The 24,465-nt window shown below is 40.1% G+C and overlaps 4 protein-coding genes across 6 annotated transcripts; all 4 read left to right on the forward strand.

Annotated features, from left to right (window-relative positions):
• Positions 1-174: 174 nt before the first annotated feature.
• On the forward strand, positions 175-7,716 carry LOC131790238 (uncharacterized). 3 transcript variants are annotated; one of them, XM_059107422.2, is made up of 3 exons: positions 186-307; positions 1,022-1,141; positions 4,624-7,715. In XM_059107422.2, exon 3 carries the CDS (start codon positions 4,667-4,669, stop codon positions 6,539-6,541), a length of 1,875 nt encoding a protein of 624 aa, XP_058963405.1. In that variant the 5' UTR covers positions 186-307; positions 1,022-1,141; positions 4,624-4,666; the 3' UTR covers positions 6,542-7,715. The 3 variants fall into 3 exon arrangements, with proteins under 3 accessions (XP_058963412.1, XP_058963405.1, XP_066018591.1); XM_059107429.2 differs by lacking the exon at positions 1,022-1,141 and having other exon boundaries at positions 175-307; XM_066162494.1 differs by lacking the exons at positions 186-307; positions 1,022-1,141 and adding an exon at positions 4,475-4,518 and having other exon boundaries at positions 4,624-7,716.
• An 861-nt stretch (positions 7,717-8,577) lies between these two features.
• Positions 8,578-13,172, forward strand: LOC131791107 (uncharacterized). Its single transcript, XM_059108425.2, has 3 exons — positions 8,578-8,721; positions 9,897-11,656; positions 12,022-13,172. Exons 2-3 carry the CDS (start codon positions 9,909-9,911, stop codon positions 12,266-12,268), a joined length of 1,995 nt encoding a protein of 664 aa, XP_058964408.2. The 5' UTR covers positions 8,578-8,721; positions 9,897-9,908; the 3' UTR covers positions 12,269-13,172.
• Positions 13,173-14,507: 1,335 nt separating this feature from the next.
• On the forward strand, positions 14,508-19,400 carry LOC131789809 (uncharacterized). The gene is made up of 3 exons (XM_059106985.2): positions 14,508-14,646; positions 16,359-18,112; positions 18,395-19,400. The coding sequence occupies exons 2-3, from the start codon at positions 16,371-16,373 to the stop codon at positions 18,630-18,632; spliced, it is 1,980 nt and encodes a 659-aa protein (XP_058962968.2). The 5' UTR covers positions 14,508-14,646; positions 16,359-16,370; the 3' UTR covers positions 18,633-19,400.
• A 660-nt stretch (positions 19,401-20,060) lies between these two features.
• Positions 20,061-21,994, forward strand: LOC131789820 (testis-specific gene 10 protein). The gene has a single exon (XM_059106995.2). It carries the CDS (start codon positions 20,780-20,782, stop codon positions 21,671-21,673), a length of 894 nt encoding a protein of 297 aa, XP_058962978.1. The 5' UTR covers positions 20,061-20,779; the 3' UTR covers positions 21,674-21,994.
• The last annotated feature ends 2,471 nt before the right edge of the window (positions 21,995-24,465 follow it).

The raw sequence follows: 24,465 nt of genomic DNA on the forward strand, positions 1-24,465 counted from the left end.
TAGTGAGTGATAAAATCGATGATAAGCAAAGAACTTGAAAACTACCAAATGCCTAAACAGACGGGTTGACACCACAGTCTCGTACCCAGGCGCGGTCACGGCCGTGGACAACCTTATACAGGGAGCCTGGGGAACACCAAAAAGGAAGGTTTTGTTGTCGTTGACGTCATTTGGCTATAATAGATACCAAGTGAACTTGAACCTTTCACAAAGGACAGTTGGACAAAGGTCCCAGAAACTAAAAACATTACTGGGCTTTGACGATACGTCCATAGATGGTTAAGAGGACTTAAGATTTTTATGTAAGGTAAGAAATGAGGATAATCACACTGTAGGATTATTTGAAAAGTTCGCTGTCTAAGAAAAATTAAATAGAAGACTTACCAAGTTTTCGGTTCTCCTTAGAAATGTAATTTCAATTGCTGATCATCCACACGACATACCTGTTGGTTCATAGTTCACCTTTTGTTTGTCAGAGTTCTGTTGTGTTGCGATCGGGAGAATTTCGTCAGCGTAGATGAGTATTTTTTGGAAGGATCAGAATTTGTTAATATATTTTATCAATATTTCATATATGATTACAAAAAACGCGGTGGTACAGCAAACCGTGAGAGTGATGACAACGCAATTTTCTCGACAAAAGTACTTTGAAAACAATACATCGTTTATGAATCGTTAGGGAACGTATTTATCTGTACAAGCCGCCAAACATTTTCATAAAATATAAATGAATTCTCCCATTCAGAGAAAAATATTTACAATTTTAAAACTCTCGGCTAACTTCCTTTCGAAAGAGCAAAACGTTCGCTTTATTATCGTGTCAGAAGCGGACATAACACCAAATTTGTCAAACGTAAGCGTCTTATCACAGAGCCAGAAATTATTTATTCCGTTTGCACTGTTCCATTCGTCTCCTAAGTGTCTGATGATCATATGATTACTGTTCTTAAAACTTGTTTCGTTTTCATATTACATCTACAAGAGTATTAAAATAATTCTAATAATTTTTTCAAATTAATAGACCTTTGATTATAACCGATCCTCGTGATGGTCAACTGGAGTTTGTCTCTGTTGTGATTCAGTTCGTTGACAATGCAGCTTCCAGAACAATTGTCTAAGAACAAAGACAAACGACTCTAAGGCAAGTAATCATATTTTTTCAGATCACAACTGCAGTAAGTGAGCCAGATTACTGATAACGATGAAGTTAAAAATTCAGTTTCGATTGACATTTGATTAAGTCTATTATAAATTACGACTATTTGTGTTGAAATGCATAGGTAGAAAACGGTTCTTTGGAGCAAATCCTGCCACAAGTTTTTCCGGAATTTGCCCTTGACTCGACAATGATAAATGTTTAGATCGACTGATAGAAAATAAATGATAGTTGCGATGTTTTTTAAGTTTAAAAGATGAGAGATTACATCCGAGTAACCTATCAACTTCTCGGTCTTGTGATTCGCTCTCTTCCGTTTTAAATTAAATAATTTTCTTCAGTCATCTTTCTGTGAAGTGGATTACTGCGTATGTGTCACTAACATGGACAATTGCATTGAGTTAACAAATGTGGGTTACGTAATGATAGAATACCACATAGCTTCGCTCTGGTAAGACGTGGAAAATGCAGACCAGGTTGTTAGTATTTCTCGGTGATATAACGAAAGGTAGAAACAAATGGTTTGACGCCACAAAGCTAGATTATGCAGCCATGTTGAAGAGAACAGATCAAATTAAAGAAAATTATGCATTCGTGTTGGCAAAGAACAGATCAAATTCAGAAAGTTGCCTGCTGATCTGTCGATTTTAGCTTTGTTCAAACAAAACAAACAGGCAATAACAGGCCCATGTCGGGACGAGATTAACGAAAGCCTGAGAGGTTTAACTTGGCTTATAGATCATGAACTTAAACCTTTTGAGACAAATCTTCAACATTTATAAAACGTGACAGTGGAAACATCGTTCTTCCGAAAAAAATTTTTTTATCTCTGTTTATTTTAGCTCGGAAGCGTGTTGTGCATATGACCACTCATCCATTTTCGTGCCATTTTGTTATCATCACTTGTTGCGTGATGTTCATGGCTTATATAACACGAAAACTTTATTTTCGTGTTACTTTTTAAAGTATTTCGAAAATTTATTTGGTTTAAAAATTGAAAGTTTGCCCTGATTTTGATGCAATAGGCAACGAAGTGGTTCAAGGTTTGGGGAATTGATTTTATAACTGTAAGGTAAAACATCACTCTTCTTACGATGAGGTTAAAAGATTCCGGCTGACGAATGAAATGAGTGCGTGAAATCTGGTACACATCCTCTCTCTAAAGCGTGCTATGCACATGATTTCCCCAAGCTTCTTTGTTTACCAAATTGGCAATGGGAAATTTTGGATAGTTCGACTTGAAATAATCCCTCGCTCCAAGAGATCGGATTTTTATCTACGAGTCATCTGTACTGACAGAAAAAAAACGCAATCGAAAAGTTTCAGTTTTGATGTCCTCATACATATTTTTTCCTCAAACAGTAGCCTGCAGGCGTCTTATGAGTGCGAGCTAACGTTATAAGATCGCGATCGTTTATCCGACCGGCTATGTTTGATTTGCAGTTAGAGTGGACGGTGGGGGTAGGGGGCGGGGGAAAGGGCTTCCCCCACCCCTACCGCCCTCTTTATTTTTGACTGTGGACCGCCCCTTTGGTACAAATTTATTTCTCTCCCCAGCCTTTCGCTTTCATTAGAACTAAAGATGGCGGCTATATTTTTCGTTATGAAATTACTAAGCACTCCCTCGCCAAAAGTACGCCTGCTCTGCAGGCTACTCAAACAATTGCGTCCTTTTCGCACCTATACCAATATCAGTAGGCATATTCTTTGCATCGTTCTTCATAATCAAGTTTAACCTACCGGTACACACAACTTACTGCTCAAACATCAAGTAGGTGTTATGGCGAGGACAATCATTTTCAAACTTAAGAATAAACTTCGGCTCAATAGAGTCTCAAGAAGCATCGAAACACTACAATATCGCTAAAAAAAAATATTGACATATTTCACTGGTCCTAATTCGGCCAACCAAGGGCAAATTTGAGACAAACTGGAAGCTACTAATAAAGTAATTTGGTTTTATCAACTGAGTTGATACTGTAAGTTGACCACTATAAACGGAATATTTAAACGTGGCATTTCAAGCGTTAGCCCTCGGCAGTCGTCATTTGCTCTGACGAAAGGCTAACGCTCCAAACGTCAGTTTTAGAAACTCCTTACAGTGGTCAATTTACATTACCAAGTCAGCTGATTAAACCAAATTATCTTGTAATACCCCAACGACGCAGTAACACAGTTCCTTTAGAAACTTATCCCTTAAAAAGAGAAAGTAGAACAGGGTAGAAAGTTTAGAAAATTGAGTTTAAATGACGTTTGAGTGCTACAATTTATTGCAAGAGCAGCAAACACTGGTTTGGAGGAAAGGTTTCAGCTCAACTGAAATTAAGGGAGTATTCACGCTCACTGCCGCGTTCGAGACACAATATTGCTACATTATATCAGTCGCATGTTTAAAACATAGAATTTCGCTGGTTTCTGAGATCGTCAAATAATATATTTTGACAGGCAAGAATGTTATGAGATGGTATTTGGCACGTATTCCTGCAGTCCAGATTCATCGTATAAAATGTTGAAAATCTCAGCTTTCCTCAGCTTTATTTTTAAATCTTCGGTAACTTTTTCATGGTTTTTTCATTAAAAGTATAATTAATTATAAAAATTCATTAAGAAAAAGAAGGTCACGCAAGCTACCAAATAAAAGGGGAATCCTCCAGGTACTTTTGTCTGTTTTGAGTAATTTTTATTATAGTTCCGGCGCTTTTTAGTAACTTTTTCTCGACCTGCGCTTTTTCAATTTCAACTGGAATACTTCCTCTCAAAAACCGAGGTTTTCTTCTGTTCTTCCTGTGGCTCTCGACTCTATCACCGCCGGGAGTTTCTTTTGCGATCTCTAGATATGAAAATTCTTTATTCGCGTATCCTAAGCCAGCGTCTTCTATAGATAATTTTTTTTCATTAAGGAAGCTCTTAGAACCTTTTCAGGAGGACAAAATGAAATTTGCTCGAGCGAAAGAACAGACCACTACGCCCAGTTACATCAAATCATGAGGACGCTGTTTCATAAACGTCAACATCAACAGAAATGCAAGTTCCTATTGGACAAAGCAAAACCTGTTCTAAGTCACTGAATAATTTCAGGATCCCACAGGTGGATTGGCAGTTTAACAAAAAACCAATTTACAGTTGAACGCTAATTGTAGATATGATCTTACGTGAAACATGCAGTTTTACGGTTTAATGAACAAAACAGCAGGTACTAGTTATTACTGACATGCGGGGAATTCCATAGGTTCGATTGAAACCCCATAATTACCAGTTCGCTAGAGGTGTACATTTTTATTTTGGCGATAAAGTTTCGAAGTTTCGCATTTCTGAGGAGCAAAACTGGATAACAGACCCCTTCTGTGTTCGTGGTTGGCCAGGTTCCAATTTGCCTTGCCCTTTTGCTGACAGGCTTCTAATAAATATTAACGATTTCAATGAGTCTTTGCATAACCTTAATTGAGTGCTGGTATGTTTTTTCACAGGGAACGAAGACAAGACTACGTCCGGTCCAACCTGAATAATCTGATGGCTTTCCACCGGTGCATAGACTTGTCAGATGTTAATGTCCCCTTAAAAGGCCACCAAGCCGAAGCGCACATACTGCACGTCAAATTTCATGGGATCGATCGAGACGATTACAAAGTTGAGTATGAAAAGCTCGAAAGCACTTTGCTGACAGAGTACTTGAAACAACGCGATGGGCCCGACTTTCATCAAAAACTTATGAAATTGACGTTTAATATTACACCAGTCGATGAAGCGAATGCCTTCTGCCAAAGCGTGCTAGAAAGAGGGATTTTTTGTCGTCAAAGCTCGTACTTCTTCCTGGGTCACTCGGATAAACAGCTAAAAGAAAAATCGTGTTACATGATGAAAGCTTCTAATGAAGAAATTCATGAGCTCTTGTCAAAGTTTGGCAATTTTTGGGAGGAGAAAAACTTAGCAAAGCGGGCTAGAAAAATCGGCATGCTCTTCTCAAAGTTGAACAGAACCATGCCATTGAGAGCAGACGAGTACACAGTCGAGCCAGATAAAAAGGGTGGAGTAGTTAGGTCGTACACTTTCACCGATGGATGTGGTTTCATGTCTCCAAACTTTGCTTCAGAACTTCAACAAATCTTTGAACTGAATTACAAGCCGAGCGCCGTCCACATACGATATCGAGGAATCGAAGGCGTGCTGTGTCTCAAAGATGATTTGACAGAAGTTAAGGTGCAGTTTCACAAATCAATGCAGAGGTTCTTCACACCAGACGAGAATATGCCTCACACGTTCAACTTCATCGATGTCGTGGATCACTCGCGTCCCTACGTTAATGGTTACCTTAATTCTCGAATGGTCATGTTGCTGGCAGAACGTGGTGTGTTCCCAGAGAATCTGGAAGATTTACAAGATGGCTTCCATGAACTAGTGGAAAACATGTGCAAAGAAACCGCAGAATACTTCCTTTCCTTCAAAGGAGAATTTCGACTTCTGCGGGAAATTCAAGAGAATGGAATCGACAGTGGTGTGAGAAATCGCCTGAAATTGTTACAAAAGCAAGAGCTAGACGAGATGGGAATGGCTGCCTACACAAGAGTACTTGTTCCCAAATCCCGCGTGGTGTTTGCAGTGAGCGATCCTCTACATAAGCTGAAGTACGGTGAATGTTATTTCAACCCTACTACCCCGAGTGAAGAAGCAAGGAATTTCCCTAACGGCCAAAAGTTTTTGGTGACGCGCAGTCCGTGCTACGTCCCAGGGGATTTGCGCGTGTTGAAATTGACGAATGATCGCGAAGGGTACGAGAACTTGAAGGACTGCCTGGTGCTGCCCGCCAGAGGTCCACGTCCTCATGCCTTTGAATGTTCCGGCGGCGACTTGAGTGGAGAGAAGTTCTTCGTTTGCTGGGATAAGAAAATCATTCCAAGTGGGAACGAGAAACCATGCGACTACTCGCCCACAAAGGGAGCTACAATTCGTCGAACTTCGTCTAAATCGCTCGCAAAGGTAACTGAGAAATTCAAGAAAAATGACAATGGCAAAGAGGTGAAACATCGTGAAGAAATGATGCAGTACTTTGCTACATACTCTGATGAAACACAGATTAAGATTGAACGAGAATACATGAAATATGCTACTGGCAATGGCCCATCATCGAAAGAATGCCGACACCTTAGTAAGATGTTATACCAAGCCACCAATTTCACCAAAGATGCAAATGATCTCGAAAAGCAACTTGAAGAAACGGAACAACCAACAAGTTCGGAATTGCCCTCGAATTCACTACCTAACAGGCTATCGTGCGTGTTTGCCATTAGCGAGAAAGAATCTGTGAATGAAATAATGAGGAGAATCGACAGTAAAGCAAAAGAGTTCTTCGAGCGAATGCAATTTGAAACAAAGAAGAGCGAAGCTTAGGCCCCAGTGAGGAGGAGAGCAGTAGCTTTTTATACCACCTTTTGATATCTAGCGGTCTGAGTGGAACAAAAAAGATAAAAACTTTAAAAACCCAAAGTTGGGAATGTGCGTTACCTCATAGAACATCACTTTACAAAACACTTTTTGGAAGTTTAGATACTTTTTGCTTTCCCGCCTTCTGACGCTTGGTTCACAAGAACTCCTGACATCCAGCACAGCTTAAACATGGAGTGATAATAGTTAGTTTATAGATTGAAAATCGACAACAGGCAAACTCTTAGGTAATATTTCTTATGAAAACGAAACTTCATCTCGCAATCACTTATCATAATTGTTACCTTTCTGTACATACCAGTTACGATATTTGGAAAAGAGTGTGTACGAGAGTATTCCTGTTGATAATTTTCCACATATAATTTTTATTTATACAAGATTCATCACCAAGGGCGAACTCCCTTTCCCTTTTTTGAAGCATATTCGTTGTTTTGAATCATATGCTAATATAGGACTATTTTGGAATTTGCTTTAGATTTTGTATAGTTTTTATCGGCTAAACTGAAAGACTTTTTCAACTCGATTTTTTTTGTCCTTTTACTTTCGTATTTAGTATCATCGGTGAAAAGTGCATGTATAAATAAGAGACTTGTGTTAATTTTTATTGGCTCTGAGTGCGCCGATTAATCGTACAGCTGGAGCCTGTTGTGTTTTGTGTTATCGCCCTAGCAGGTGTTTTCTGGTTGTCACGCTTATTTTCACGTAACTTTTAAAATAAAAGGCTAGCGTGACGTCTTTGTAAAGCAAGCGAGTGATATTGGAGTGTATAACCCTTTTCAATATTAAATTCATTGCAATGTAGAAAAAAAATGTTACGTATAGCCATGTTATCTTTATCAATTGCTTTGCAAAGCTGGTATTATTGTAAAATTGAAAACTAAATAAGCATTTAAGTGATGTTATTGCCTTAATTCGTGAACTAGGTAAGGAAACAAATAATCCGATTTCAAAGTTATATGCGGGCGGTGGGAACTGAGCATAATCATAACAGCATGTAAACCTGAACAACGCTTGAATTAAACAGTTTTTGATGAGACGTACAGTGGTAACTGGTGTTAATGGCGAAGTCGCGAAGATTCGACCGCGCTTTTCACGGTGCCTCTTTTGCCTCAACCCTCCCCATGCAAGACAAATGAAGTCCATAGAAAAAAACTTCCTGGCTGAAAACGGTGAATCTTTTGTCAAGATAAATTCCAAGCATCACATTTCAAAGCATCACATTGCCAGAAAAAGAGAGAATAACAAGTTATCGAACTTCAAAATGAAAACGAATTAATCAGTGGGGAGTTTTGGGATCGGAACACTGAAGAAAGTCCATTTAAAATAAGGATGGCGACTACTTTGAAAGAAGGAAAGCCTAGAGCAGAACAGAACAGATCAGTTCGTGAAAACTGCTATCAGTTGAGGTTTACCTTAGTTTGACTCATTTGTGCTAAAGTTGAACTTCAAATTTTCAATCGATAGTGAACAAAAATCTTGGCAGCGAAATCCTTGTTTGCGTTAATCAGCCCGAGTGGTTGTGTTCTAATCGTACTTCGTGATCTCTATTGTTTACGACCTTCAATTCTTGTGGGATCTGAAACACATTAATAAAATATAAGACTGAATAAGTCTGCTAACTTATACTTTCAGTATTTAACATATTTTAACATTTCCGAATAAATATTTCTTTTCTGAACGTGGAGAAATTGCTAAGATAAACAGTAGACACAAAAGTGAGAAGCAATGAGAAACTTCCCACCTCTAAATACACAGAGATCGCAGACTTTCCACGGCCAAAATTATAATAGAACACTGTTTGCATTAAAAACAGATCTAAGTTTTTCACTGTTCAGACAAGGTGGTGTTTTAATCGGAGACGGTCACCATGACACATGTGCGAGGGGTTTTTATTGGGGCAAATTTGCAATTCTCAGAAAACGGCCGGAAGTTAAAAAGACTTCTGAGAAGATTTTGAATGCTCCAATGATCTGCACGCAATTAGTACGTTACTCTATGCATGTCCACTTTGGTATCAGGTATATGCCGAGCTACTATCCACAAAATATTGCTCTGAAAGTTAGCTGGGAACTAAACTAGCTGAAAATTTGGGAAAGTCTACCGGCGAGAAAGATCCCGAAGGGCAGGTAAGGAAAAATTAAAGCGGATTCGCATGGGAATATCCGGAAATAAATGTCTGAATTTCGTAACTAGGAGATTTTGCTTTTAAGGTTCGAAATGCCATCCATCACTAACTCACGGCGGAAGAAAATCATCGGAAAACTATAAAATTGTTTTTAAATGACAAAGCACGGCTACTATCATCAAAATTGTTCGACGAAGTAGTTTGTCACAATCAGCAACATCTACGAAATGACATGTGACGAACAACTGAAGCGGATGTTTGAGCAGTTCAGTCACAACACAAGGACAAAATTGTTGACTTAGTGGAGCTGATACAAAAAGAAAATCGCTCGTCAAAATAAATTACAAGGCTTTTGTGAAACATCATATCGGACAGCAACACCGGAATACGAAAAAGCGGAAATCGAAAGAGGAAAATTGTTGCAGTGGACGAACCAAAGATGAAACCTAACATCTTTCAGTGATCACATTTTGAACGCCGAGCTACAATCGTCGAACAAACTACCTCTATTCCGTTCTGTAAATTTGTACTAGTTTTGTCAAAATTAGCTGTTGAGTTCTGCGTTAAACCTCATTTACAATTTTCGCTGACATGTTAGTTTACATTTTGCCTCTTCTGCATAAATCAGACAACAACAAGAAGTATACACCAGCAAACCCTGCAGGGGAGGGGAAGGGGAGGAAAACTCCTTTATCTGGCGCTAACTGCAGTGTGTGTCGCCAGACAGGACCGAACAGGGAATTGTTTTGGGGCCTTGAGCCTTAAACAGGGAATTAAATTTTTTTGATTTACCGGCGTCTTGAAAGGCCGTCTTTAGAGATGAAAGAAAAGAAAGAAAGAAGGGAGTTGAAAGTAGTTCCAAGTTCTTCGTTCGACTGCATGTACGTGTTAGTATCTTTCCTTTAGGCAAAAAATCACAAGGACGGATTGACATGTAGCGAATTGATGAACTATTTCACAACAATTCTGCGGCCTACTTGGAGCAAGAATAAGCGAGATGCTAGCCTCACTTAGCGAAAGTAGCGCATGAAAGCCTAATAATTGCGATCTTCTTTAAAATCAAAACATGACCAAGCTGTCCAGTCTTTTTGACATACTTTGCGACATGGGACTACAAGTTCCCGGACAGACCTGAAAAATAGAGGAAATGATCATAAATTCTTATTCTTCCGCTAGAAAATCCAAACGATGGACCCATACGGTATACCAGATGATATGATAACAATACCTCCTAAAGACCACTTACAAACGGTCAAATACGTGAAACACTTTGACATACAAGGAAATCGGGTGCGACCGCCTATGAAGTACAACAAGATGGAAGGTGGCAACCTTTTCCTGGAATACCTCATGTCTGTGCAAGGTCCACAAGTGGTTGACAGGCTAATGACAGTAGGCTTTCGTCCTGAAAGAGGGGCGGAAACTGACTGCTCAGAAAGGATCCTAAAAAGAGGCATTCTTTTTAGCGGCGAGGTTTATCGATTCCTCGGCCATTCCAACTCTCAACTTAAGGAGAGAACTTGTTTTCTAATGAACGACACGGATGAGCACATTTACGAGCTGCTCGCGGAGTTTGGCAAGTTTTCCCAGATCAAATCAACCGCCAAGCGTGCAAAGAGAATTGGACTGTTATTTTCCTCTTTCAATCAAAGCATAACTCTGGAAGAACACCAGTACGATGTTGTCAACGACATCGAGCGCGGAAATTATATTTTTACCGATGGATGTGGTTTTATGTCAGATTCATTCGCGCAAGAAATACAAGATGTACAACACCTTGAAAGCAAACCTTGTGTGGTACAAGTCAGGTACCAAGGCTTTAAAGGTGTCTTGCTCCTCAATTCCCAGCTAACCGGTGGCGTAAAGGTACAGTTTCGTACGTCCATGAGGAAATTTGCTATTCCGGATGAGCAGATGCGCCGAACTTGTACCACGTTTGGTGTCGTAAAGTGTTCCCGGCCATACACCATTGGCTACCTTAACAAGCAGATTACGATGCTGTTGGCGGACAGCGGAGTTAAGCACAGCTACCTAACTGGGCTGCAGAATGATTATCACGCATTGCTCAGAGAGGTCTTGGGCAGTGAACAAACCGCCGAGTTCTACCTGCGTATCAAAGGTGAGCACAAATTTCTCAATTGGTTGCACGACGATGGTTTGAAAAGTGACAGCTTACAAAGGGAACTCAAAAGTCTTCGTAATAAGGAAATTCGCAAAATGCAGAAAGAATCCCCTAAGGATGGAAACGACGACACCAGTCAAACAAATGGTTCAAAATGTAAGCTGAGGGTTCTTGTTCCAAATTCAAGGGTAGTGTTCGGTACATGCGATCCATTTGACGACCTTGAGTACGGCCAGTGCGTTTTTCAACCAACTCTTTATGACGAGGTGCAAATTGCAGAGTTTCAAGCGGCTCAAGAAGTGATTATTGTTCGGAATCCCTGTTATCATCCAGGTGACATCCGTGTATTGAAACTCGTGAAAAACCTCCGAAAATACGAGTATCTCAGCGATTGCATCGTGTTCCCTACAAGAGGGAGCCGACCGCACGCCGACGAATCTTCAGGAGGGGATCTTGATGGCGATGAATTCTTCGTGAGTTGGGATCAGGATCTGATTCCTCCATGGCGCAGTGCTCCCTTTGAATACTCGTGTAACAGTCCACTCGTCGCGATTCCAAACGCGGTTAAAGGCTACTTGAATCAGTTTACTAGTTACTTAAGAGATTTCATTACCAGCTGGGCACACCATTACATGCCATCATTGTTTGGCTCAGTAGAGCACGCCGAGAAAGCTAAAAAAGAGAAAGAGCGAAGACACATGCTCGAATACTTCACGTCTTTCAACAATGATCTGGTTGCAAGAGTTGACGCCGTCTTCATGAAGTATGCTGCTCTGTACGGACCGTCATGTTGCGAATGCGTTTATTTGACCAGGTACACATTTGTTTCGGTTAACTTCCGGTTTCATTTAGACAAGTCAAGAGAATATCGATTGAGTTGATATTCTCTTAAACAAGTAGAATGTAAAGTTAAGTCACTAATGGTATGTAAGAAAAACTAAACAAGAGTTCATAATAGTGCGCATCATCATATCATAACACCTCTGAATCTCTTCCTTGGCGGATCACGCCAAGGACGCCGGCATAGCTCTTTGACTGAAAAAAATCTAAACGTCTTGCAAAAAAAAAAAAAAAGAAGAAAATTAAGACAAGTAAACGTCATTAAAAAAGTAAGAACCCAGAGGGTAGTATTTTACGGCATTTCACAAAATCTTAAAAACACCTGTTCTTCATCGACAGATTTTTCTCAGACGCCGTTGACATGTTGGCGGAGAAGGACGTAGTGCTCGCCAAGGTTCGGGAATTGAATCGCGACTATCCCCGTGGATTTTTCCAGGATGCATCCGCACGACAACCGGATTTCTTTAGACGCATCCTGATCCGAATGAAAATGCGGAAACCACCATTCCAACCAGGAGATGACGTGTGGACGCGCATGGAAGAGAAAACGCGATCATTTGTGGAGGAAATGTCGGGACGACACTAGTATCGAGTTGCCCGAGTATGTTTACATATCTTGTCAAGCAGGAGCCCGATAATTCTGCCTTAAGTCTTCATACGATGTTGACCATGTGAAAAGTACACATTTGGAAATTTTCTGTTCCCCAACAGAAAGTTTTCGTGTCCGGAGACTATGAACAGCATTTTGTCAAAATCGGAGTTCCTTGCTCTCGCATCAACTCATCAGACATATGTTTCGCACGCTCGTTAAATCCAATTTTTTTTTGCAAATATCTATTTTTACAAAGAGTAGGTGAAAATTAACAGTAATTGATTGAATGATTAAGTTCCCCTGTGATACAGTGTTACTTTTACAATCATTCCATATTCTGTTCTTTTTCGTTTTTTATTAGCTCTGTATGTATCCCATATATTATTGAAAAAGCATCAACTGTGTTATACTTACGGAAGTAAAGATTTCCAAAGATCCACGGTTGAAAGAGGAAATTCTGACAGTTTTCGGATAAACATTCTTTCTGCCGACGGTTTAACTACCTCGCCTGAAAATACGACGGTGGAAAATAAACAGAAGAGTGAAAACGTGGCAATCTAATCCGTAATGGTTAACTTGTACATTTTTAAATTCTCGCATTTTACTGACAAAGGTGCCGATGAGAGTTCATATATTAACCCTTTACACCCTAACATCCAAATGCATATTCTCCACAGTGTTCTGTATACATTTCCTAAGGAACTGACAAGAGAATTTGTTTAACAATCGAGAGCCTCTTTAGTTGTTGATCATTTTCTTTATTCCCATGACCTTAATGTTTGATCCAGGAGTGACACCGTAAGGAGAAGTTAGATGTAGAGTAACTCTTGGGGGTTAAAGAGTTGAGCTAAATGATACACTCATTCTGATTGGTTCTTTATCTTACTGATTCTGGATCATTGTTAACAACATTTTGCTTCATTAGCATGTAAAACAAATAGATTCTATGTTGCAGTGCTTCTGTTAAGTAATGGATTACAGATCACTTTAGTGAGACACTCGGTTGCGCCTTGTGTTTTTTTTTTTTTTAAGGGACAATATGTAACTCATTGTAGTACAACAGTAACACGGAATCTATTTGATAAGTACGCAATGGAAAATTTTAAACGATCTGTAAACCTAGCCATCGTGAGATTATTTGTGGTAGAAAAAAGAAAACCCTGAACGTCTTTTCTGCGGGAAGGGTAAAACCATCTGGTTAACTCGACTTCAAAACAAAGAGTAAGCAAGACATTTACTACTACCAAAATTTTAATTTTTTGTCATCTTTTTTTCAGTGGTGAGTGGAAATTTTTTAACTAGCTAGGGATAGGAGGGTTTCTATTTTTCTTTTCAGCCTGTTTGATTGAAATTTTACATGAACAGTAAGAAGAAATCCGATCTTCAGAAATCAGTCTGTCCTGTTTCGCCAATGTATAACTTATTGCAATAAGTGCAAGTTATGCAGTAAATAACTTGGCGGAGGCACACGTAAAGTGATCAGTAATCGTAATGGATCTCAGATGGATCTCTTAATGGAGATCCATTAAGATCACTGATCACTTTACGTGTACCTTCGCCAAGTTATTTACTGCATAACTTGCACTTATTGCAATAAGTTATACATTGGCGAAACAGGAAGACGACTAGGTGACCGATTCCGAAAACACCTTCGCGACGTGGAAAGAAATGACAAGGACGCATCTAAACCAGTCGCTAGACACTTTAATCTCCCTAATCATTCTAAACAGCATATGGCAGTTTGCGGCCTTTCCTTACATCTAGGCAGTTCGGAAAGCCGCATAACACTTGAAGAAAAATTTATCTACCAAATAGGCACCCTTAATCCCCACGGAATCAACGAGCGCTTTTCATTCAACTAATTTATTCCTGTCTTCTCGTCACCATATTCCCACCAATAGCGTATCTCCACTTTCTGTATATAAACCCACACACAACCCACAATTCCTCCAATCGCTCTGACGACGGGCTAATGCTCGAAACGTCAGCTTTTTTTACCCTTTACGATGGCCAATTTACGTTTTCAACTCAGTTATTAACAGTAAATTACCTGCTATACTCTCCCACCGACGCAGCACCACAGTTTCTTTAGAAACTTACCCCCTTTATTCATTTGATAAAAACATTAGCCTAGAGATAAGATCTAATCTCCGAGTCTTACGAATCTCTTGAGAGGAAAATGGACCGAGAATGAACTGGGACCGAAACAGATTTCTTAGAAAATGGCCGGAAGTTGACTCGCGGGGCTTCAGAACAAATCAGTGAATGATCTCAACGATCATCTGATAGTTTTGACGAACATCGCCTGAGCTTTTTTCGGAAATATTTCTTAAAGCTTATGAGGAACTTTTCTTCAAAGAAATATTACAGAGGTGAGTCAAATGAATTCAACCAATAACGGATATACTTTATAAATACAAATGAATTAGTGGGATGTCGAAAATTAAACGTACATATGTGATTGTTTTTGTCTGCCTCGCCTGACACGAATTGTTCAAAAAGGCGAAGGCAGCACAGTTTTGAAATTACTCTGTCGATGAAGCAGGACAAGCTACACATTTACCTTCAGCGTAAACAATTTTACACGAGAAGGCACATGATGTCATTCTACAGACAAAGAAAAGCCGTTTTGTTTACGTATTTAAATTGAAGTCAATAACCGGCCAAATAAAACTGTGTTGGCCAAAAATTGCGAATTTCTAAAACCATTGACTCCGGTGTAAACTCGAATGAAGACCATTGTGAGTCTTCACAAACTGAATGAAAATATTTTGGTTTCTGAAACGTAGCCATTTTAAATTTGAAGAGGTCTGTATTTAGCAATCGAATTGAATTTCAAGTCAGAGAATACTGTGCTTGACGATCGGACTGTTAAGATCATATCGGTCTGACGTTTCACAAGAAAAAAATATTACAAAATACTTTTTTTCAATCGACCAATTGCTAAAGTGGAGTTGACAACCGAACCGATAGCAGTAGTGAGGGGTTAAAGATTATCCCCGACTCTGATCGAGTTTTACAAAAAATATTAATCGTCACATGATTCAGTGGTAACCACGCTATTCAAGCAAAATTGTAGTGGTGGACTAATTTATATCGCTGTTTCTGCAAATAAATAAGACCTGTCTTTACTTACGGATTATGGCCTCACGGACAAAGTCGTGAAATTATCATGGAAGCATCACGGGTACATCCCGTTTGACACGATTCGGGGATATTCAAGAGTAACATGTGTTTTCCCTTTCGCAAACGCTTGTTCGATAATAATAGCGCGACGATCAAAACCGCGTTTTCATATTGCGCTGAAATCTGTGTTTATCATAAATAAGGGAATAACATGACTTTTTTCGGGAATATTGTTTATTTGCGCCCTTGTAGTGTCGCAAATGACACTACAAGGGCGCGAATAAACAATATTCCCGAAAAAAGTCATATCATTATTATCAATAAACAAGGCCAAATGATATCAAGAATGCGAGTTTTAATAATACAAGCTAAGTGAATGACGAATTCAAAGTCACTTCAAATCATCATGTAAGTGTTGATTGAACAAGCTATTAAAGAATCAACTCAGTCCAGTGAACTTATTGAAAATTACCGGAAAAATGCTTAAAATCGTCTATAAATAATAGGCATATCACAAAGTTAACCTTAAAATGATCCATCGGATGATGAAGCAAGAACCAATCAGCTGTAGGGCTGATAATGCATTAGCAGCCCGCTGTCAGTCTTTTGCGGCCCGCTGAGCGTGTGTTTTGAAGAGGCCGATTTTTCTATTTGGCCGCGTATATTGATAATAATAGGCAGTAATGATGGTCCTTATTTCACAGTGACTTTCGCGCGACAAGATCTTCAACATTTTGTGACGATATATATATATATATATAATTTTTTTTCATTCTTGAGAGCTTCTTAGTGAGTTCATTCAAAAGTTGAGAATAAAAATAGCTCTAGTCGTGCATGAACCATTACGCGACCAGTATTTCGCCAAAACCCAAACAGTGCAGGGAATATTACTTATTTTTTTATTTAAGTGACAAGGCTATGTAGCTATTAAACATAATTTTTCCGTAATTCTTTTCAGAAAACAATCAGGATGGAGCCCTACTGTATACCACCCGAGATGATAACAACTCCTCCCGAAGACCACTTAAAAAAGGCCATATACGTGAAACACTTTAACATACACGGCGGTCGGGTGCGACCGCCAATGAGGTACAACAAAGTGGGAGGAGGTAACCTTTTCCTAGAATACCTGATGTCTGTGCAAGGTCCGCAAGGAGTCGACAGACTAATGACAGTGGGTTTTCGTCCTGAAAGAGGCAGAGACGAAGACTTCTCGGAAAGCATCTTAAAAAGAAATATTCTTTTTAGTGGCGAGATCTACCGCTTCCTGGGCCACTCCAACTCTCAACTTAAGGAGAGAACTTGTTTTCTATTGAATGACTCGGATGAAGGCATTTACGAGCTGCTTGCGCAGTTTGGCGAGTTTTCCCAAATCAAGACAACCGCTAAGCGCGCCAAGAGAATTGGGCTTTTGTTCTCGTCGTTCGACCAAAGCATTATTCTGCAAGAAACCCAATACGATGTCATCGATGACATTGAGGGCGGAAAATACATCTTCACCGACGGATGCGGTTTTATGTCAGATTCATTTGCGCAAGAAATTCAAGATGTACACCGTCACCTTGAAAGCAAACCTTGTGTGGTACAAGTCAGGTACCAGGGTTTTAAAGGCGTCCTCGTCCTTAATCCTCGGTTAAACGATGGTGTTCAGGTTCAATTCCGCAAGTCCATGAAGAAATTTAGCATTCCAGATGAGCGAGTGCGCCTGAGTTGCACCACGTTTGGTGTTGTAAAGTGTTCCCGGCCATACACCATGGGCTACCTAAATAAGCAGATTACGATGTTGTTGGCCGACAGTGGAGTCAAACATAGCTACCTGCGACAGCTTCAGAATAATTTCCATATCATGCTTCGAGAACTCTGTAGCGCCAGACAATCTGCCGAGTCATATCTATGTATCAAAGGAGAGCAAAAATTACTCGGTTTGCTGCATGACTTTGGACTGGAGAATCCTCGCCTTCAAAGACAGCTTAAAGCTTTTCGTGCAAAGGAGGTTCGCAAGATGCAGAAAGAAAATGCCGATGAAGATGAATCCATTGTGACACAGACTTCAAGATGTAAACTGCGGGTTTTAGTTCCAAAATCGAGGGTAGTGTTCGGTGTGTGTGACCCCTTCCAATCCCTCGAATATGGCCAGTGCGTTTTTCAACCCACTCTCTTTGATGAGGAGCAGATGGAAGGTTTTCAAAGGGCTGAAGAAGTAATAGTCGTGCGAAATCCATGCTATCATCCGGGTGACATCCGTGTTCTAAAGCTTATCAAGAACCAACCAGAGTACGCATATCTCAGCGATTGCATCGTGTTTCCGACGAAGGGAAGGCGACCACACGCCGACGAATCTGCGGGAGGTGATCTTGATGGCGATGAATTCTTCGTTAGCTGGGACCAGAATCTGATTCCTTCGTGGCGCAGTGCTCCATTTGACTACTCAAGTAACAGTCCGCTTGTCATGATCTCCAACGCATTTAGCCACTTGGGACAGTGGACTAGTTCCCTTCAGAACCGCATTTCTAGTTGGGGTTGCAGCAACATGCCATCTGTGTTTGGCACAGCTGAGGAGGCCGAGAGGAAAAAGAAATTGAAGGAGCGAAGGCACATGCTTGAGTACTTCAGCACGTACAATAATGATCTAGTGGCGCGTGTCGACACTATATTCATGAAGTACGCTGCCCTTTATGGTCCGTCATGCCAGGAATGTGTTAATCTGAACAGGTAAACAATCCGTTCTGGTTTGATAGTCTTTCAGAATAATCCTGCTTCGCAGAGTTTCACGAATGAATCAAAGTTTTTATTCCTAAAAAAAAAGGCTAGAATATCTCGTGTTCTCAGGCCTTACAACTTTACAAAATGCACGGGTTTCAAATGAGTTAATAAGACAACGTTCAGGTACTTTGGGCTGGAGAAAGAAAAAGTTTCTCTCACTGCAGACTAGTAGAGGTTCCAGTTAACTAATATCGTTTACTTATACTAAATGGTGTTTCCTTGCTCCATCAGATTTTTCTCAGACGCTGTGGACATGGTGGCACAAAAGGTTTTTGTGCAAGGCACGCTTCGCAATTATGAGCGCAACTATCATCGTTTGGCACGAGATCCATTAGCGGCGCGTGTGGATCCTGTGGAATGGTACCGTGTCTGGATGCACCAAAAACCGCCGTTCAATCGAGGAGACGACGTGTGGACGCCAATGGAGGAAAACACACGTGTATTTGTGGAGGAAATGTCAAGGAGATAATAAACTGCACTGTTTTGCTTGCAAGTATAGTCTTAGAAGATGCCTATTCGTGGTAAAACCACGCATCGAGTCTTGACTCAATGGTAGTACTATGGGATATATCTACTGGTAAAATTGGACCAGCTCAAGTTTTGCGCGAGTTCCAACTACTGGAGAGAGATGGAGAGAGGGTGGAGAGAGGGTTGGGGTGAGTTGTGCAACGCAGCAAGAGTCATATTGGAGGATATATGTTTCATTCTCGCCTACTGCCATCCGGCCTTAATTATTTGCGTGACCTGTTCCTCGCGTTCTCTTTGTTTAATCTGAAGCAGCACAATGTTATATAGTCGCAATCCTTTCACTACCGAAAATACTCCTTAACTTGGTTTCGCGAGCAAGTAGTTGTATTTGCTTGCGGCGCGAGGAGAAAGAAAACGTGAGCTCAGCTCATGAACTTTTTCTATCTGGCTATCTGCCATCATGCTCACCCCTCACGCTCACGTTCTCATTTAAGTTAAATCACTTTACGCCTTCACTTGCTCCCAGCCATAAAATTGAGAGGATCTACATACTTTTATTCGACTTATGTTGCGTAAATAAGTTTATATCAATGTTATATCTGGTTAACTTTAAGGAATGAATTCCGTCTGAACTTACGTTATTAAACAAAAAAAGAAAAAAAACTGGTGCTCAACGATGACATCGCTTCGCAAGTAACAAAGGATCGAGCCTACGCAGCACTCCTAAAAAATTATTGGAGATCATTCATCGGGGTAACTTTTGAAGTTCCATTCTTATGAAGATCTGACAAAAGATAAATATAATCAAATATTATCAACTAAATACCACTCGAGCAATCCCTGTTGTTGAGTGTTAAAATAATTTTCCAATTGCAAAGTACGGCCATATCTCTCTATCAAGGGGACAGGAAGGGCATCCACTACATCAGTTATTTGTTTAATCCTCAATCATATTTTGTTGTCGAAATTTGATACCTTTTTTTTTTCTTTCTTTCTTTCTCTTCCTATTTCATAACTAGTAATTAGAGCAAATGGCGGTGGACATTCTCCAGATCCGCTTTTGTAGGCATTATGCAAGCACAGCGAGAACCTCCGGACATCTCCGATAATCAACAATCTCCGGCGAATAGAAACACAAAGACTGTGAAAATTGCACACAACCAAAAAGGCCAGATTAGTACAAATATTTCTACTTATTATTGGCCCATGTGATTTCTTCAGCAAGACACGCGGTTTTTCCCTTTACAGTAAACAAAATTGACACGCCTAACAGATTTATTTTTATTTCGGAGCGATTGCTTTTGTTTCAAGGACCTTCTATGAAACTCTATCTTGCGCAAAAATGACAGCGAGTAAATGGCATATTTTGGCTACCTAACACAATGTGTTAACATTCCTTTGCATTACGTGAGTTTTCACCCGTTGACCTTCAATCAATTCCGTCAAAACAACAGCAAGACATATAAAATTATCATTCCCTTATGGTCATAGAGAACAACACTTCGTCTTAAATTTCCAATCGAGACCGCTCTTTGTTTGCGCGGTTGGACAGAACGTCGTTTTGGTCGTTTAAAGCAACGCATCTTGATTCACGTCCCAAGAAAAGCTGTCTCCATGGCAAAGCCGTTTTACTAGGCTACGAGAACAAAGACCCTTCTAAAAATTCGTCATCAACTCGAAGACGAGACAGCTTGAAGTGCGAGGGCGGGAACGATCGAGGCACTATATCAATTGGTGGTAGACGACACAAAAGCGGGCTCTCGAAAGAGAAAGCGAAAATAATCGATTACAGTAAACGTGTTGTTCAGTTTAATGAAAAGCAGGCGGCTGGAGCCATTTTGAGGAGCAGCAAGGTTGGAATTTGGTCTGCACAAAGGAATAGAATCGGAATTATTACCCTCATTAGAAGGATATAGCTACACTCGGTTAAACAGATACTATGAACGACTTAACATTAATTTAGATCTCCTTGTTCGAGGTCAACTAGTCGTGACCAAATATTCTGGACGGTTCGTAACCTAACGGTTTTGGTATATTTAAAAACATTCGTGATTCTTTCGAAAAGCGGATTTGGTACGGAAAGCGGTTCCACAACTCGTAGTCAGCCGAAAAAACACGGCCTGTACTAAAATAGAAGCAAACGCGGACATGGATGGATCAGAAGAGCTAACAGGTATTAGCCCTCCGCAATCCACAGATGCCAATGTGGAGCAATGCGGTAGAAAACTGTCTTTGAAAGATATAAGGCGATACGAAAAGAAAACACTACTGTGTCCGGGGGGATGTGGTACAGATCTGGATCTAAATGATATCCCGACACACGATTGCATGAGAGATTTGAGGCAAAAGCTTGAGAGTGCGGAGAAGAAGCTTTGCGATAAAGAGGAGAAAGCGAAAGAAACAGGCGTGATGGAAAATACTTACAGAGAGCAGCTTGCATTGCAAGATTGTAAAATCGCTCAAATGTCCACCGAAATCAAAGAGTTGTTGTTAGAAAGATCACGTCGGGATGAGATGTTCAACAACAAGGAAACATTTTACAAGGAGCAGATTACAGCACTGATGGACCAAGTGGCGAAGCTGGAGAGGAAACTTCAATTACGAAGGCCTTCCAACCAAGAAGACGAGTCACTCAGTGAGACCAACGGTGCTAAAGAATGGGCATACAGATACGACAAACTACTGGCGGATAAGATCACTCTGGAAACGCTCTTTCAGAGGCGCGAGCGCGAGTCTCAACGCGAAATTGACGCGTTAAAAGAAGAAGCAGCGATGCTGCGCGAAAGCTTACATCTCGAGCGAGAAATGCTTTCGCTGGAGCACGACCATGCTACCTTCAACAAGTTAGCGGTTTTAACAGATCAGTTGGAGTCTCTAGTACAGCACAAGCAGCATCGAGGACGCCACAAGAGTAGTCACAAGGCTAAGGACTTAGGTAGCGAAACAATAAATGGGAGGATTCGTAAACGTGTACCGAACTCCGTTGGAAGTTCAAATTCTGATACAGTCGACGAAGAGGACATGGAGGTCGTCAGCAATTAAAACAATACGTATCAGACTGATCTTTTTGTGTCGTTGCCAACTACACCCTTAGAGGAACATGTGTGATATTTGCCATATTTTAAGACTTGAACGTCAAAGACTAAGAAGGGCAAAGAAGCAATTAACACAACAAGTGTCAACATTGAAAATGCGCTTGCTGCGATATTTTTGTATGCTTAACACTTCTATTCTTTCGGGTATCTTTTGAAACAAAATGAATGTTGAGACGCTAAGATAATAGCGAAGGTATCACTCTCACTTGTTCTTCAACGTATAACATAAACAATGATCTTGAGAATTAAATGAAATTTGTTTCATTGATGCCTTAGTTTTACGTATGTGACGATTGTAGTGATAATCTAAAAAAGTTCCATCGATAGATTCTCGGATCAACACAGCTTTAGTTGAATTACGACGCTGTAGACGGTACACATACCGAAGCTTAGCGCTAAATAAACATCAAATGCTTATTGTTGATGGCATAATCGTTTCAGGTCATAGAGAGGTCACGCATGCTAGCTCACCGCGCAAAAGATCAATCATGCACTCCAAATTAATAGTTTCATTCCAATATTCTCTGATTGATCGAAAAAGGAAAATATTGACTTCTGAAGACTGATTCACGCACGCACCAGACGAGAAGTAAGTGAAGCTAGAGCTCAGTTCACCGAAAATCTACTTTTAAAACGGGGAAAAATAATCTAGTGATCATGCGATCACTTTGCTTCATGCTTCACTGAATTAGTAGTAAGCCTGAAGTAAAAAAGCTTTACATCGGACTAATGTGAAATAAAAAGCGTGATAAGTCTCATGCAACCAATTAATTAAATATTTCACAAACATATTAAGCCGTGGGAGTCGGTGATGTTTGGTAAAACCCTTGAAATATTAATGAGAGAAGTGGCGTGCTAGCCACAGGGTGTTAATTCGAGTAGTCAGAACAAAAACATGCAAACACGCTAGAAAACATCTCAGTTTAACAGCAAACAACTGCCCCTGAATGCAATTATCATGAAAGCTTACGCAAATAAAAACGAACTTGCTTATTTTCAATAAAACCCGCGCGGAAGCCGATGAATTGTTTTAACTAAGGAGGGTTGTTTACAGAACAAGCATGCTTTTTGACAGAGGAATCCGCTGAATGCGCGAATGATCTAACAGAAATAATTGCCCTTAGAGTCAGGGGGGGTTCATAAATCTTTTGAAAAAACTTAAATTTGCACAAATTGATTTCAACCGGCGAACAATACGATGGGAAACAGTTTTGGTCGCCAGAAATAAAGGATATTAAGTGTGTGATAAGAAGAAGGGGAAAATTTGTACGCGGGTTTGTGAGTAATCAATTGTATAAGTTGTGGTTTTTTTAAATTATTTCTTAATCATCAATGAATGGGCAAATTGCAGAATAAGCGCGTTGTGGCTTCCGTTGTTAAACAAATTATGCCTGATCATTGAAACTCTTTACCGCATCAATTCTTAAATTGGGGAATAAGTACTGTTTCGCTTCCTTTCTCAAACAAAATATGTCCAACCACTAAACCCTTTTTATTATGTGAGAATGCGTAAATTGCGGAAAAAAGTAATGTTTGGCTTCCGTTGTTAACAAAATATGCTTAACCACAAAAACCTTCGAAAGGAATCGTAGACCGCAAGGTCTGAAACGATGAGACGGTACGTCTTTTGAAAATCGATCGAGTAGTTTTCTGTGATTCCGGGAGTTGGTGGAATTCAGCACGATTCACAGGGTAATGACGTGTAGCTCGATGTCGCTCTGGACCTTATTCCAGTATCTCCCTGCTTAAATTCAAAGATAACGGAGCGTTTAGAAGTAACTAACTCCCTCAAACGAAAGGCGACTGATAGAAAACCACAATTACCACGTTAATATTCTAAATTTGAAAACGTATGGTGTTACACTTAAGCTAATTAAAGATGGTTTGACCGTTAGCTTCACGATGCCTTCTGTCAGAGAACAATCTTTAGAGCCCAAACGAGCACCATGCAATGAGGGAGCCACCCAGAAGATTGAGAATTCTTCCTACAAATGTTTCAGATCACCATCACTGGTTCACTTATAGATGGGTGGTGGTCAAGCTATCTTGGTTATAATTTAACGATTAGCTAATGATGCCCAGTATCTACACGAGGTATAGAGGTACGTCCTGTGTGGTCTGGATTAATAGATCTATGAACTGCATGTGATTTTAAGCTGTTTCTTTTCTTTAAGAGTCACCATATCTATCAGTTTCGGATCAAATTCAACGCTATGCGACTCGAAATACGATAGGCACTCGATAGATTCCGCAAAATTGTCAAATGAACTCGAATGCTCATATCAACTACACCGTCCGCAAAGGCGCGCCCTGAAAACTGTAGCTAGCACTGTCTTTGCAAATATTTAACAATTATTTCACAAGCGCGCGTCGGATCTGAGATGATAGATAGCCAACGAGGCCCGTAGGGCCGAGTTCACCATAATCATCTCATATCCAACAAACGCGAGTGGAATAATTTTTACGTATTTGAATAGATGATGCCAGCTACAGTAAAACTCCTCGGATATCTTCGGGTAAACTTGTCTTCATGCGTGCGCATGGTATAATGGCTCATAACCCATGACTTCTAAGCCAATGGAAACTCTTGAATTGCATTATCCAATGATTCAATGAATGAATCGAGATGTATTGTATACTATTTTGAAGGCTGCATGCATTTGACAGGAGAGGTGAAAATGACGTTGGAGTTCAATATTACACAAGGGAGTGTGTCCACACTACGGCAATCGATAAAAT

Source organism: Pocillopora verrucosa, chromosome 2 (genome assembly GCF_036669915.1).
Source record: "Pocillopora verrucosa isolate sample1 chromosome 2, ASM3666991v2, whole genome shotgun sequence".
In the NCBI taxonomy this organism is placed as follows: Eukaryota; Metazoa; Cnidaria; class Anthozoa; order Scleractinia; family Pocilloporidae; genus Pocillopora; species Pocillopora verrucosa.